The 13450-nt window shown below is 43.6% G+C and overlaps 1 protein-coding gene across 1 annotated transcript in view; it reads right to left on the bottom strand.

The window, feature by feature from the left end:
• Nucleotides 1-13450, bottom strand: part of LOC117521754 (cadherin-6-like) — a 244593-nt gene that overhangs the window by 180173 nt on the left and 50970 nt on the right. The window contains exons 2-3 of the mRNA XM_034183098.1: nt 1633-1927; nt 1434-1553 (exon numbers count right to left, since the gene is read on the bottom strand). Coding sequence (XP_034038989.1) covers nt 1434-1553; nt 1633-1927 — 415 coding nt within the window. The remainder of the gene's footprint in view (nt 1-1433; nt 1554-1632; nt 1928-13450) is intronic.

A 13450-nucleotide genomic window follows, 5' to 3' on the forward strand; every position in this document is an offset into this window, starting at 1 on the left:
GGGAGTAATCTGTGTGCCAAGCAGGTTTCTGTACCACTTAAGATGGCAAAACAGCACTTACAGTCCAGACTCAGTGTACCACGGCCAACACAAAAATGTATGCTGGCCATCCCAGGTTGGTATCTGTAACCAGGTAGGGGTCAATGAAGATTTCCACAGGAGCCATTCAGTCATTCATTCATTCTCAGCTGTTCAGGTCCAGGTCATGGTGGCAGCAGAGTAAGCAGCTGTCTTGTTACCGCGATAGCTCATCCCACACTTTCCTATCCTCGGCCAAGTCCTGTAACTCTTCCTGGGGGATCCCAAAGCATTCCCAAGCCAGCTGGGAAATATAATCTCTCCAGCGTGTCCTGGGTCTGGTTGAACGTGCCTTTTCCAAGTCCACAAATCACATGTAGATTGCTTGCTCCTGCTTCATATAACCTTTCTAATTTGCTACACAGGGGTCAAAATTTTAAAATGCTGCAATTATATTTAAACGTATGCCACATAATTTGTCTGATCATAAAGATTCCAAAAATGTATAGTTTGTACTATCTATGGCTGAATGTTATGGAGTTATGGGGTAAAAACAGAAAAAAATGGTGACAAAGGTCAACTTCAGGGGTCAAAAGTTAAAGTTGCTCCAATTCTAGTCAAAAGTGATGCAAACTGTTGGTTGAGTTAAGAGGGTTTAACAAAAGTTTGCACCTCCTGTTAAGCTTAGTTATTCTATTATGGGGTAACATATGCCATATGTTATAGAATCCAATGGATGTTTGACTTTTACTTTGGAGACCAAGCATTCAAGACGGTCCCATTTATTAATCCTGCTAGCACCTCCCACCCTGGGATGGGCAGCATACATTTTTGTATAGGTCATGGTACGCTGAGGATGGATTGTAAGTGTTGTGTGGCCATCTTTAGTGTTACTGATTAGGTCAAAATTGTGTCTTGGTCCATGGACTAGAGGTCTACCAGGCACATCCAACTGGGAGGACGACCTGAGGAAGACCCAGTATATGATGAAGGGATTATAATTTCCCAGATTGCTTGGGAACGCCTTATGATGCCCCAGCCAAGCGACTTTACTGAGTATCGGGAAGTGTACAGTAAACTGTTTAGTCTATGTACTGCCACCATGAACCAGATAAGTGTCAGAAAATGAAAGAATAAATATTTTTTAAAAACTGTAACTCAGCCACAATCCTTAACTCACTGGTGAGGATTAGACAACTCATTTTGTACGCACAGCATATAAATGGACGTGATGTTGAATTAGCCAGTTAATAATGGTTTTGGTTTTCCAGCTCTTCACCAGGAGAACTAAATGTTATGGGACTTCAAAAGTTTATACACACCAGATATTTGGCAAAGCATTTGGTGGTGTGATGGTGATAAAAACCAACTCAGCCTGAGATGGAGAGTTAAAAGGCTCATTCTGCCAAACATACCTGTGTTTGCATCCACAGAGAAGTATGGGTGTCCCTGGCTGATGCTGTAGACCAGTTTGGCACTGTTTCCGTACATGCTGTCATCAGCGTCTGTCGCGGTAACCTGAATGACTGATGTACCTGAGAGAGAGAAAGAGACACTGATCGTTCAGAACAGAACATATTTACTGAAAATGACAATGCGAAAGATGATACTCACCCATATCAGACATCTCAGGTATGCTGCCAGTGTAAACTTCTTTGCTGAACTGAGGCTCGTTGTCGTTGATGTCATGAAGCTTGACGGTGAACTCAGTCTCTGGCTCTAGCTTATGACCTGTACGTTTGTTGACTACAGTGGCTCTGAGGATATAAAAAGCTTTCTCCTCACGATCCAGGCGACGAGTGGCGTGCAGGTCACCATTATTCTCATCAATGACAAAGATAGTGCCAGCCCCCTCACCAGAGAGAACATACTTCACTGATCCATCGCCCCGGTCCTGGTCTGACTGGAGCTGCAGAAACAAAGACCAAACATTTAATTACCATCATCATTAATCAATTCTGTCTGTCCTAGTGACCGCCATATTGTCCACAATTTCTGCACGATCTCTTGATCATCTTCAACAGTGATTGTCAAGTATTTGGACAGCAATGTGATTTTGCAATTTTCTGTCTGCACACTAACACAACAGTGTTGACATGAAGCAAGTTACACTTGTCGTGTCGACTTTCAGCTTTAGATGGTAAATGGACTGCATCAGATGCTCAAAGCCACTCACTCATCTTCAACCCCTTATCCGGGATTGGGTCACAGGGCAACAGCTCCAGCAGGGGACCCTAGACTTCCCTTTCCAGGGCCACATTGACCACTTCTGACTGGGGGATCTCGAGGCATTACCAGACCAGTGTGGAGATATAATCTCTCCACCTAGTCCTGGGTCTTCCCCAGGGTCTCCTCCCAGATGTACATGCCTGGAATACCTCCCTAGGGTGGCATCCACGTGGCATCCTTACCAGATGCCCGAACCCCCTCAGCTGGCTCCTTTCAATGTGAAGGAGCAGCGGCTCTACTCCAAGCTCCCCACAGATGACCGAGCTTCTCACCTTCTCACCAAGGGAGACACCAGCCGCCCTCCTGAGGAAACTCATTTCAGCCACTTGTACCTGCTATGCAGTTCTTTTCGTTATGACCCAACCCTCATGACCATAGGTGAGAGTAGGAACGAAGATTGACCAGTAGATCAAGAGCTTTGCCTTTTGGCTCAGCTCCCTTTTCATCACAATAGTATGGTAGTGCAAATGCAATACCACCCCTGCTGTGTTGATACTGCGGCCAATCTCACACTCCTTTGTCCCCTCACTTGTGATCAAGACCCCGAGGTACTTGAATTCCTTAATTTGGGGCAAGACCGCCTTCTCTACCCGGTGTAGGCAATCCATTGGTTTCCTGCTGAGAAACCAATGGCTTCTCATGGCTTCAGATTTAGAGGTGCTGATCCTCATCCCAGCTGCTTCACACTCGGCTGTGAACCGATCCAGCAAGTGCTGGAGGTCACAAGCTGATGAAGCCTACAGGACCACATCATCTGCAAAAAGCAGTGATGAGACCCTGAACCCACCAAACTGGGAACCCCCCCCCCGAATATGCTTCGATATCCTGTCCATGAATATCACAAACAGAATTGGTGACAAGGCGCAGCCCTGGCAGAGGCCAACCCTTACCGGAAACAAGTGCGACTTACTGCCAAGCACCCAAATGCAGCTCTTGCTTTGTGAGTACAGAGATTGGATGGCCCTAAGAAGGGACCCCCTCACTTCATACTCCTGCAACACCTCCCACAGTATCTCCCGGGTTACCCAATCATACGCCTTCTCCAAGTCCTCAAAACACATGTACACTGGATGGGCATACTCGCAGGCACCCTCCAGGATCCCTGTGAGAGTGAAGAGCTGTCAGTTCTTGACCAGGATGGAACCCACATTGCTCCTCTTAAATCAGAGGTTTGACTATCAACTGAACCCTCCTTTCCAGCACCCTGGAATAGACTTTACCAGGGAGTCTAAGTAGTGTGATGCTCCTGTAATTGGTACACACTCTCTGGTCCCCTTTTCTAAATATGGGGACCACCACCCCAGTTTGCCACTCCTTAAACACTGTCCCAGACCCCAACACAATGTTGAAGAGACGTCTCATCCAAGACAGTCCCTCCACACTCAGAGCCTTCATCATTTCTGGACAAATCTCATCAACCCCCGGAGTTTTGCCACTGAGGAGTTGTTTGACTATCTCAGTGACTTCCACAAGGGAAATTGATGACAATCCTCCATCAGCTTCCAGCTCTGCCCCTACTACAGAGGGCGCTCCAGTCTGATGTAGGAGTTCCTCAAAATGTTCCTTCCAGCGCCGGATTACATCTTCAGTTGAGGCCAACAGAGTCCCATCCTTACTGTAGACAGTGTGGACGGTTCCCCATTTTCCCCTCCTGAGGTGCCTCACGGTCCGTCAGAAGCACCTTGGTGCTGACCGAAAGTCCTTCTTCATGGTTGCTCATTACTGTAAAGTGCTTTTTCCCCAAAGTCCCACAATTCTATGAGTGTGCTCAGAGATATTCTCTTGCTGTATAGATTATTTATGCCTGACACAGCTGGTTTTGGAGGACTGTAACATAAGTAACAGAAATAGCTCCAAAATGCATTAATTTGTATCAGATTATTAAAAATTCCCCCCCCCAAGTTTATGGCACAGTATTTAAACACGGACACACTCACTGTTTACAGTACCCTGCTTCACAGCTTCATCAGCGCATAGTTACTCAAAACAAAACATGGGCACAGAGAGTTGTGTGCTCCACCCACAGAGAGAGCAACATCTGCCAGGAGACGTGTTCAATTCCAAATAATCAAAAATACTGCCAGTGCATCCTGCTGCACACAACGGTGTCGCCGACCGAACAGTCCCCTCTAAAAATTGGTCCGTCCTGCCTTCACAGCACCTTCACTGTGCAGGAGTCTTAGACTGACTCTGAGTCTGACTCTTTACATCCAAAGCGATCAAAGGGAATAATGTGATTATTATCCATCAAATCACAAAGTAAAACCTCTTAAATTATTCTAAAGTCAGTTGTAAGCAGAAACGAGGTGATAATCCATGAATTGCTACTGACGCTCCGAAACTGGTGCAGCAGCATGTCAGCCTCATACGTGTTGCTGTGGCGCTCTGATCGGTTCCACCATCTTTTAATATGAAATAATGCTGAATTTATGTGGAAATGATTGTTGTACAAAAGCTTCAGATATCTGTCTCTGAGATAGATGATGACTGGAGTGCAGTTTGAAGCTGAAACAATGTGAAAATCAATGAATTGCTGCACAGCTGACACTCATCAGGTCTCAACTAGGAACTCTCAGACTTCATGCAGATCACACTTCCTAACTAACTTTATGCTTTGATTCAAACCACCTTAAAAGACATGCAGTTTAGTTGAATTGGAAACTTTAGAATTGTCCAGGTCTCCCTTGCAAAAGAGATCTTGATCTCAGTGGGACTAACCTGGTTAAATAAAGGTTAAATTTTAAAAATAAACCTGCCTCATGAGGTACACTGAGACAGGTTTGAATAATATTTATATTATGAAGTCAGAGTTCAGTGTGCTTGTTTTTTTTACACAGGTGCTGCAAACCGGCTTAGTGGTTAGCACTGTTGCCTCACAGTGATATGGTCATGGGTTCGATTCCCACCTGTAGCCTTTCTGTGTGCAGTTTGCATGTTCTCTCCAGGTCCTCCGGCTTCCTCCCACATCCAAAGACACACAGGTTTGGCAGATTGCAAACTTTAAATTGTCCGTAGGTGTGCGTGCGGGTGTGAATGTGTTTGTTTGTCTATATGTGGACCTCATGCTCTATGACTGGTGGGAAAGGCTCTAGCCCCCCACGAACCTCAATTGAACTAAGCAGTTGAAGATGAGTTTGTATGTATGTGTGAGGTGCTGCAAACCTGAACTTGTCAATACATTAAGGAGCAGTATGTGAGGCCATACGTGTTTGAGGGCCCCTTCACACATAGTGCAAAGTTTGTTCGAATACAGGGAAACAGCGTGAAACAGTTCAAATTATGCGCACCACGAAACATTGCGCCGATGGGCAGGTATGCACGATGCTGGTGTGACGGTTTGTGCACACAGGAACACAGTGCCACCAGCTGCACGATGTGGTTACACATCGTGCAGCTGCTATGAAGAAAACAATAAATAAAAAAATAAGAAAAATACATGCTGCGATGGTTCAGTGCACGCGGGAACACAGCAGCTTTTGCCAGCAGCTGCGCGATTGTGCAGCTGAAAAAAAAACCTGTCACCCACAGGATTTGAACCCACACCTTCCAAAAGCTCTGATTGCTAGTCAGAAACTTTACCAGTAAGCTACCATCACTGTCGTGTGACAGGTGCTGGAAACTCTGTCATATCAGGAAGCACATGGACATATAAAAAAAAAATTAAAATGACGTACCATATAAAAACATTGCATTGTATTAATTCCTTCTCATCAAGCAGGCAATACAAATATGACCCATCTGTTCCTCTGTAGTTGGCCCATGGTCACTCACAGAGAGTTATGAAATGGCATGAATAAGAAGCAGTTCGCTCATCTCATTCATGTCCACATCTGCTGGTGCGTGTCCTGCCGACATGCGTGTCTTGTGGACGGGGCACTGCAGGACACCACGTCATGTGGAAAAGAGCTCACATGGGTGACATGACAGTCAGATGCATGTTATAATCTGATGGTTCCTTTCAACCTGAGGGGAGCCTGTCCATGTGCATGCCATGCACGCACACTCGCTGCAGCCCATCGCCACAGTGATATATGTTTTTATTTATGTCCACTTGATGACAGCAAACAGACACACGTGTATCACAGTGGTCAGTTGTTAGTCCATGTCCGTCCAAACACAGTACTGTCCAACTGGGATGTCCAGAATGACAGATCTCCACAGCTGGTTCAGTGGGCAGCCACACCTCCTGTCAGTTTTTAGTGCACATAACAAAGCCACACTTGTGGGGCACTTAGACAAATTTCACTGGCAGTATGACAATGATTGTCTGCAGACTGTTGTTGTGCCAAAAATGTGAATGGCCACACATTTTCTAAGTGCCATGCGAGCAGTGTTAGATGTTCGTGCGTGTCACCTGGAATTTGGCCAGCACCTGCCGTGAGAGGGTGCGATGGGTTCGCACACCCCACACTTTGTGTTTCAGCCACTGGTGTGTGCAAATATTTGTAGCAACAGGTATATGAGGCCTTGGAAGCAGCTATGAAATTACACGGTTTGCATACGATTCCTGCTTCATGCGCACTTACTGCGCATTTTGATCAAATTTGCACTGTGTGAAGGGGCACTAAATTTGTACTAAGGACCTGGCAAGTTAAAGTCTCTAAATGTCCACTCCAAAGGCTGACTCTGAGCCTGAGCCTGACTCTGAGCCTGACTCTGAGCCTGACTGTGAACCTGAGCCGAGTGAGCGGATGTGTTCATGTTTCTATCTGATTGACATGAAACCCCCACATTTAAAGAGTGAAGAAAAAAGGCCATTTATGTGGCGACGTTCCCAAAAATGTTGAACTGTAGAGTGGAAGTTATTCAGGACCTTCTGCCAGTAAGGGCTTATGGTGACATCATCAGACTACTTTTTGTGTCATGTCCTGCTTCCTGCACCTTCCATGCATGTCTGCTTCATGCATGGAAGGGCAAGTCTAGACAATGTCCCGGCCTGATTTTCCAGAGTTAATCAGACAAAAAAGTGTTTAACTCAGTGGTTCTCACTCCCGTGTGGGAGGTGCAGAGGCTCTGCAGGCGGGGACGATGGCGCTGGGTCGGGCTAAAGTGCAAATGAATGAAAGTGCAGCTGCTTCCTGTGGACTCAGTAACAAAAACTGAACTATTCATCAGAATCTTTGTTCCTACCAAAGGCTCAAATCATAACATTTATTGAAGTAAAACCACATTTTACTATATAAATACTGAGTTTGGATATTATGATGAAATTCAGTAAATATCAAGTCTTTCCTTTGAGAAGGGGTGACTGTTAAAGACAAATCCAGAGACACAGCTGCAGTGATAAGATGAAGCCGCAGTGTTCCAGTGTGATGTGTGAATGCAGCTGATGTGGCACAGACGGCTTTTGTCGCTGTGTGGTCACATTGACACAATTCATCCCCTTCACACAGCAGAACTAAGCAGATGAAGTGTGACCCAACATTCCACACTGCGGTGTGTGTGTGTGTGTAAGTAGGAGGTTATCAGCAGCGAGGCAGGAAGGCCCTGAGGAAAAAGCATCTTTTTGCTGTCTTTGAAAAGTGGTGGAAGGCTGGAAGACTCTAATGATCCCCTCAGTGTCTTCATAATTGTGCCAAATTCTGATTGGAGTCACGTTTTCCCCTGAATCCACCACCTTCGACTACAACAACATGTCAAAACTAGGAAGTTCTTTTACATTGTTTCCTGTGAAATCATGAAATTCAACAAGCTGGTGTGTAATACCAGTGTTTGTTTCCTACAGTATGTATAAGGAAACAATTTCACTACGTTTTTAGACTGAGAATTTCAACACACACACACACACACACATATATATATATATATATTATATATATTAATGAGCTGTCTCTGAGAAAATCAGGCGGGTGTCAAATAGAGTGACTAGGCATGGTAAATTTAGTTTTTTCATCAGACAAAATTTTACCCCATTTTTGGTCAATTCAAAATTTGATGTCAAAGCACCCGAGAATTCGTTACATTAAATCATAAAAATGGCCAACTGTGACAACGCAATTTTCAAATCCGAGCACGTGGTTAGAAAAACTGAGCATGAGGTATCATCAAGGATGCCCTGAATCTCTATAAACCATTGTCTGTTCGATGAAACTTTTCCTTATATTTCTATAATCAACACGTTTTGAATTTTATAGGTGGACGCTTTTAGGGCCAAATACTGGTGAGCGGGAAATTTGAATTTCTCATATATTAGTCAATATTTTGCCTTTTTCGGTAAATAAGGCATCATTTCATGTGTTTTCCAATATGGGGAGTTCATTTATGTAATTAGTTTCATGATCAGAGGTCAAGGTCATTGACAAAGGTCAAGGTCTAGGTCAAGATTCTGCATTTTTTTTTTTTGCCAGTTTTTCATATTCAGCAGTAAGTATTACCACCAGACTGCAGCCAGTCTGCTCTGTGTCAGCTTGATCCCGTCAGCTAAGCAGTGTAGGACCTGGTTAGTACTTGGATGGGAGACCTCTTTGGAACAGTAGCTGTTGTGTGTGTTTCTCCAGGTTACACTGGAGTTGTGTCAGGAAACCTGTGCTAAATACCAATGTGGATCTGGCTGTATCCGCTGTGGCGACCCAGAACAAACGAGAGCAGCCGAAAGGACAACAACATGTATTACCACCAGAAATGATAATATTGAGTTTTTAATGAATCAGTGTGATAGAACATGCCCCAACATGTCCTGTGAAGCTTCATCATGGCGTTGCTTTGCGCCATGCGGCTCCACCGCGACACGCAGAACTCCTCCACACGTCTGTCTCAATGTGCCGAAAAAGTGCGGATGTCCACGTCTTTTCACAATTCCTGTGCTAGTCAGATGACATACCGGATCAAGACAGCGTCCAGTTTAGAAATGAACAGCACATTCCACTGTTACAGGAGTTTTTGCCATGGAAAGAGGAGCGGAGGAATTCCGTGCGTCGCGGTGGAGCCGCATGAAAACAAAAACAACGCCGTGATGAAGCCTCACAGGACATGTTGGGGCATGTCCAGCTCATGCTCAATTTCTCAGAAAATCACACAACTGAAAAGCAACCGACAGCCGTCTGAAAGCCATCTCAAAGCCGTCCTGTGAGACCAACACGGAGGTGGTTTTGTGCCGCGTAATGAACGGCTCCGTGGCGCGTCCCTTCGCTTTTCTTTCCATGAAAAATCTCCTGTAACAGTGGAATGTGCCGAAAAAGTGCTGATGTCCATGACTTCTGCCTTTTTTTGAAAGTCAGACGACGTCCCGGATCAACAAAGCCTTCACGTTGGAAATGATCTGGTTGTTTCAGCGGGGTTTGAGCCTGTCGATCGGCGCTCGGAGTGTGGCGTGCTCTCAGCAGTTGTGGGGAGTCTTTAAACTGTCTGGATCACTCCTTAATCTGTGTAATCCCCATAAAATTGTCCATGAAAGCCATATTAATTTTCCGAACGGTGTCCACCTGGAGGTCTCTCACAGTTTCTGGAAAAAAATTGATGCAGCAAAGCTCCAAATCGTTCAGACATTTATTCGCAATAAAAAAAAACGAGAGGGGTGGACCAGTGCTCACACAAAGCCTGCTCACAGGCAAATGACGCAACCGACAGGCGTGAAAAAACTCACGCATGCGCACGAAGGTTCAAGCTTGGCTGATGCAATCACACGTGATTCAAATCCATATGGTTTTTGAAAAAAATAAAAAGGTCGGATACTTTTCTAACAGACCTCGTAAATCGAGAAAAAAGTACAAAATGTGATTCTTCATGTGATTTGTATGATGTCTGTCAGACACCAGCTTAAAGTCCATCACTGTGCTGCACATCAAAAACAATAATGACAACAAAAACAACAACAACATTGATCCACAGGAAGATAAGACCCCCCACCGATGACTGAGATTTCAATCCAGGAAGAAAATTTCAATGTATTTTATCAATCAATCAATGAATCAATCAATTTTTTATATAGCGCCAAATCACAACAAACAGTTGCCCCAAGGCGCTTTATATTGTAAGGCAAGGCCATACAATAATTATGTAAAACCCCAACGGTCAAAACGACCCCCTGTGAGCAAGCACTTGGCTACAGTGGGAAGGAAAAACTCCCTTTTAATAGGAAGAAACCTCCAGCAGAACCAGGCTCAGGGAGGGGCAGTCTTCTGCTGGGACTGGTTGGGGCTGAGGGAGAGAACCAGGAAAAAGACATGCTGTGGAGGGGAGCAGAGATCGATCACTAATGATTAAATGCAGAGTGGTGCATATAGAGCAAAAAGAGAAAGAAACAGTGCATCATGGGAACCCCCCAGCAGTCTACGTCTATAGCAGCATAACTAAGGGATGGTTCAGGGTCACCTGATCCAGCCCTAACTACAAGCCTTAGCAAAAAGGAAAGTTTTAAGCCTATTCTTAAAAGTAGAGAGGGTGTCTGTCTCCCTGATCTGAATTGGGAGCTGGTTCCACAGGAGAGGAGCCTGAAAGCTGAAGGCTCTGCCTCCCATTCTACTCTTACAAACCCTAGGAACTACAAGTAAGCCTGCAGTCTGAGAGCGAAGCGCTCTATTGGGGTGATATGGTACTACGAGGTCCCTAAGATAAGATGGGACCTGATTATTCAAAACCTTATAAGTAAGAAGAAGAATTTTAAATTCTATTCTAGAATTAACAGGAAGCCAATGAAGAGAGGCCAATATGGGTGAGATATGCTCTCTCCTTCTAGTCCCCGTCAGTACTCTAGCTGCAGCATTTTGAATTAACTGAAGGCTTTTTAGGGAACTTTTAGGACAACCTGATAATAATGAATTACAATAGTCCAGCCTAGAGGAAATAAATGCATGAATTAGTTTTTCAGCATCACTCTGAGACAAGACCTTTCTGATTTTAGAGATATTGCGTAAATGCAAAAAAAGCAGTCCTACATATTTGTTTAATATGCGCTTTGAATGACATATCCTGATCAAAAATGACTCCAAGATTTCTCACAGTATTACTAGAGGTCAGGGTAATGCCATCCAGAGTACAGATCTGGTTAGACACCATGTTTCTAAGTTTTGTGGGGCCAAGTACAATAACTTCAGTTTTATCTGAGTTTAAAAGCAGGAAATTAGAGGTCATCCATGTCTTTATGTCTGTAAGACAATCCTGCAGTTTAGCTAATTGGTGTGTGTCCTCTGGCTTCATGGATAGATAAAGCTGGGTATCATCTGCGTAACAATGAAAATTTAAGCAATACCGTCTAATAATACTGCCTAAGGGAAGCATGTATAAAGTGAATAAAATTGGTCCTAGCACAGAACCTTGTGGAACTCCATAATTAACTTTAGTCTGTGAAGAAGATTCCCCATTTACATGAACAAATTGTAATCTATTAGACAAATATGATTCAAACCACCGCAGCGCAGTGCCTTTAATACCTATGGCATGATCTAATCTCTGTAATAAAATTTTATGGTCAACAGTATCAAAAGCAGCACTGAGGTCTAACAGAACAAGCACAGAGATGAGTCCACTGCCCGAGGCCATAAGAAGATCATTTGTAACCTTCACTAATGCTGTTTCTGTACTATGATGAATTCTAAAACCTGACTGAAACTCTTCAAATCGACCATTCCTCTGCAGATGATCAGTTAGCTGTTTTACAACTACCCTTTCAAGAATTTCTGAGAGAAAAGGAAGGTTGAAGATTGGCCTATAATTAGCTAAGATAGCTGGGTCAAGTGATGGCTTTTTAAGTAATGGTTTAATTACTGCCACCTTAAAAGCCTGTGGTACATAGCCAACTAACAAAGATAGATTGATCATATTTAAGATCGAAGCATTAAATAATGGTAGGGCTTCCTTGAGCAGCCTGGTAGGAATGGGGTCTAATAAACATGTTGATGGTTTGGATGAAGTAACTAATGAAAATAACTCAGAACAATCGGAGAGAAAGAGTCTAACCAAATACCGGCATCACTGAAAGCAGCCAAAGATAACGATACGTCTTTGGGATGGTTATGAGTAATTTTTTCTCTAATAGTTAAAATTTTGTTAGCAAAGAAAGTCATGAAGTCATTACTAGTTAAAGTTAATGGAATACTCAGCTCAATAGAGCTCTGACTCTTTGTCAGCCTGGCTACAGTGCTGAAAAGAAACCTGGGGTTGTTCTTATTTTCTTCAATTAGTGATGAGTAGAAAGATGTCCTAGCTTTACGGAGGGCTTTTTTTTATAGAGCAACAGACTCTTTTTCCAGGCTAAGTGACGATCTTCTAAATTAGTGAGACGCCATTTCCTCTCCAACGTACGGGTTATCTGCTTTAAGCTACGAGTTTGTGAGTTATACCACGGAGTCAGGTACTTCTGATTTAAAGCTCTCTTTTTTAGAGGAGCTACAGCATCCAAAGTTGTCTTCAATGAGGATGTAAAACTACTGACGAGATACTCTATCTCACTTACAGAGATTAGGTAGCTACTCTGCACTGTGTTGGTATATGGCATTAGAGAACATAAAGAAGGAATCATATCCTTAAACCTAGTTACAGCGCTTTCTGAAAGACTTCTAGTGTAATGAAACTTATTCCCCACTGCTGGCTAGTCCATCAGAGTAAATGTAAATGTTATTAAGAAATGATCAGACAGAAGGGAGTTTTCAGGTAATACTGTTAAGTCTTCTATTTCCATACCATAAGTCAGAACAAGATCTAAGATATGATTAAAGTGGTGGGTGGACTCATTTACTTTTTGAGCAAAGCCAATAGAGTCTAATAATAGATTAAATGCAGTGTTGAGGCTGTCATTCTCAGCATCTGTGTGGATGTTAAAATTGCCCACTATAATTATCTTATCTGAGCTAAGCACTAAGTCAGACAAAAGGTCTGAAAATTCACAGAGAAACTCACAGTAACGACCAGGTGGACGATAGATAATAACAAATAAAACTGGTTTTTGGGACTTCCAATTTGGATGGACAAGACTAAGAGTCAAGCTTTCAAATGAATTAAAGCTCTGTCTGGGTTTTTGATTAATTAATAAGCTGGAATGGAAGATTGCTGCTAATCCTCCGCCCCGGCCCGTGCTACGAGCATTCTGACAGTTAGTGTGACTCGGGGGTGTTGACTCATTTAAACTAACATATTCATCCTGCTACAGAGTCCGATATTGTTTTTGCAAAGTTACACACCGATTTAATGTTAATTTTAGTGACCTCCGATTGGCGTAACCGGGTGTCATTACTGCCAACGTGAATTACAATCTTACCAAATTTACGCT

The sequence above is a fragment of the Thalassophryne amazonica genome, chromosome 12 (assembly GCF_902500255.1).
Source record: "Thalassophryne amazonica chromosome 12, fThaAma1.1, whole genome shotgun sequence".
NCBI lineage: Eukaryota > Metazoa > Chordata > Actinopteri > Batrachoidiformes > Batrachoididae > Thalassophryne > Thalassophryne amazonica.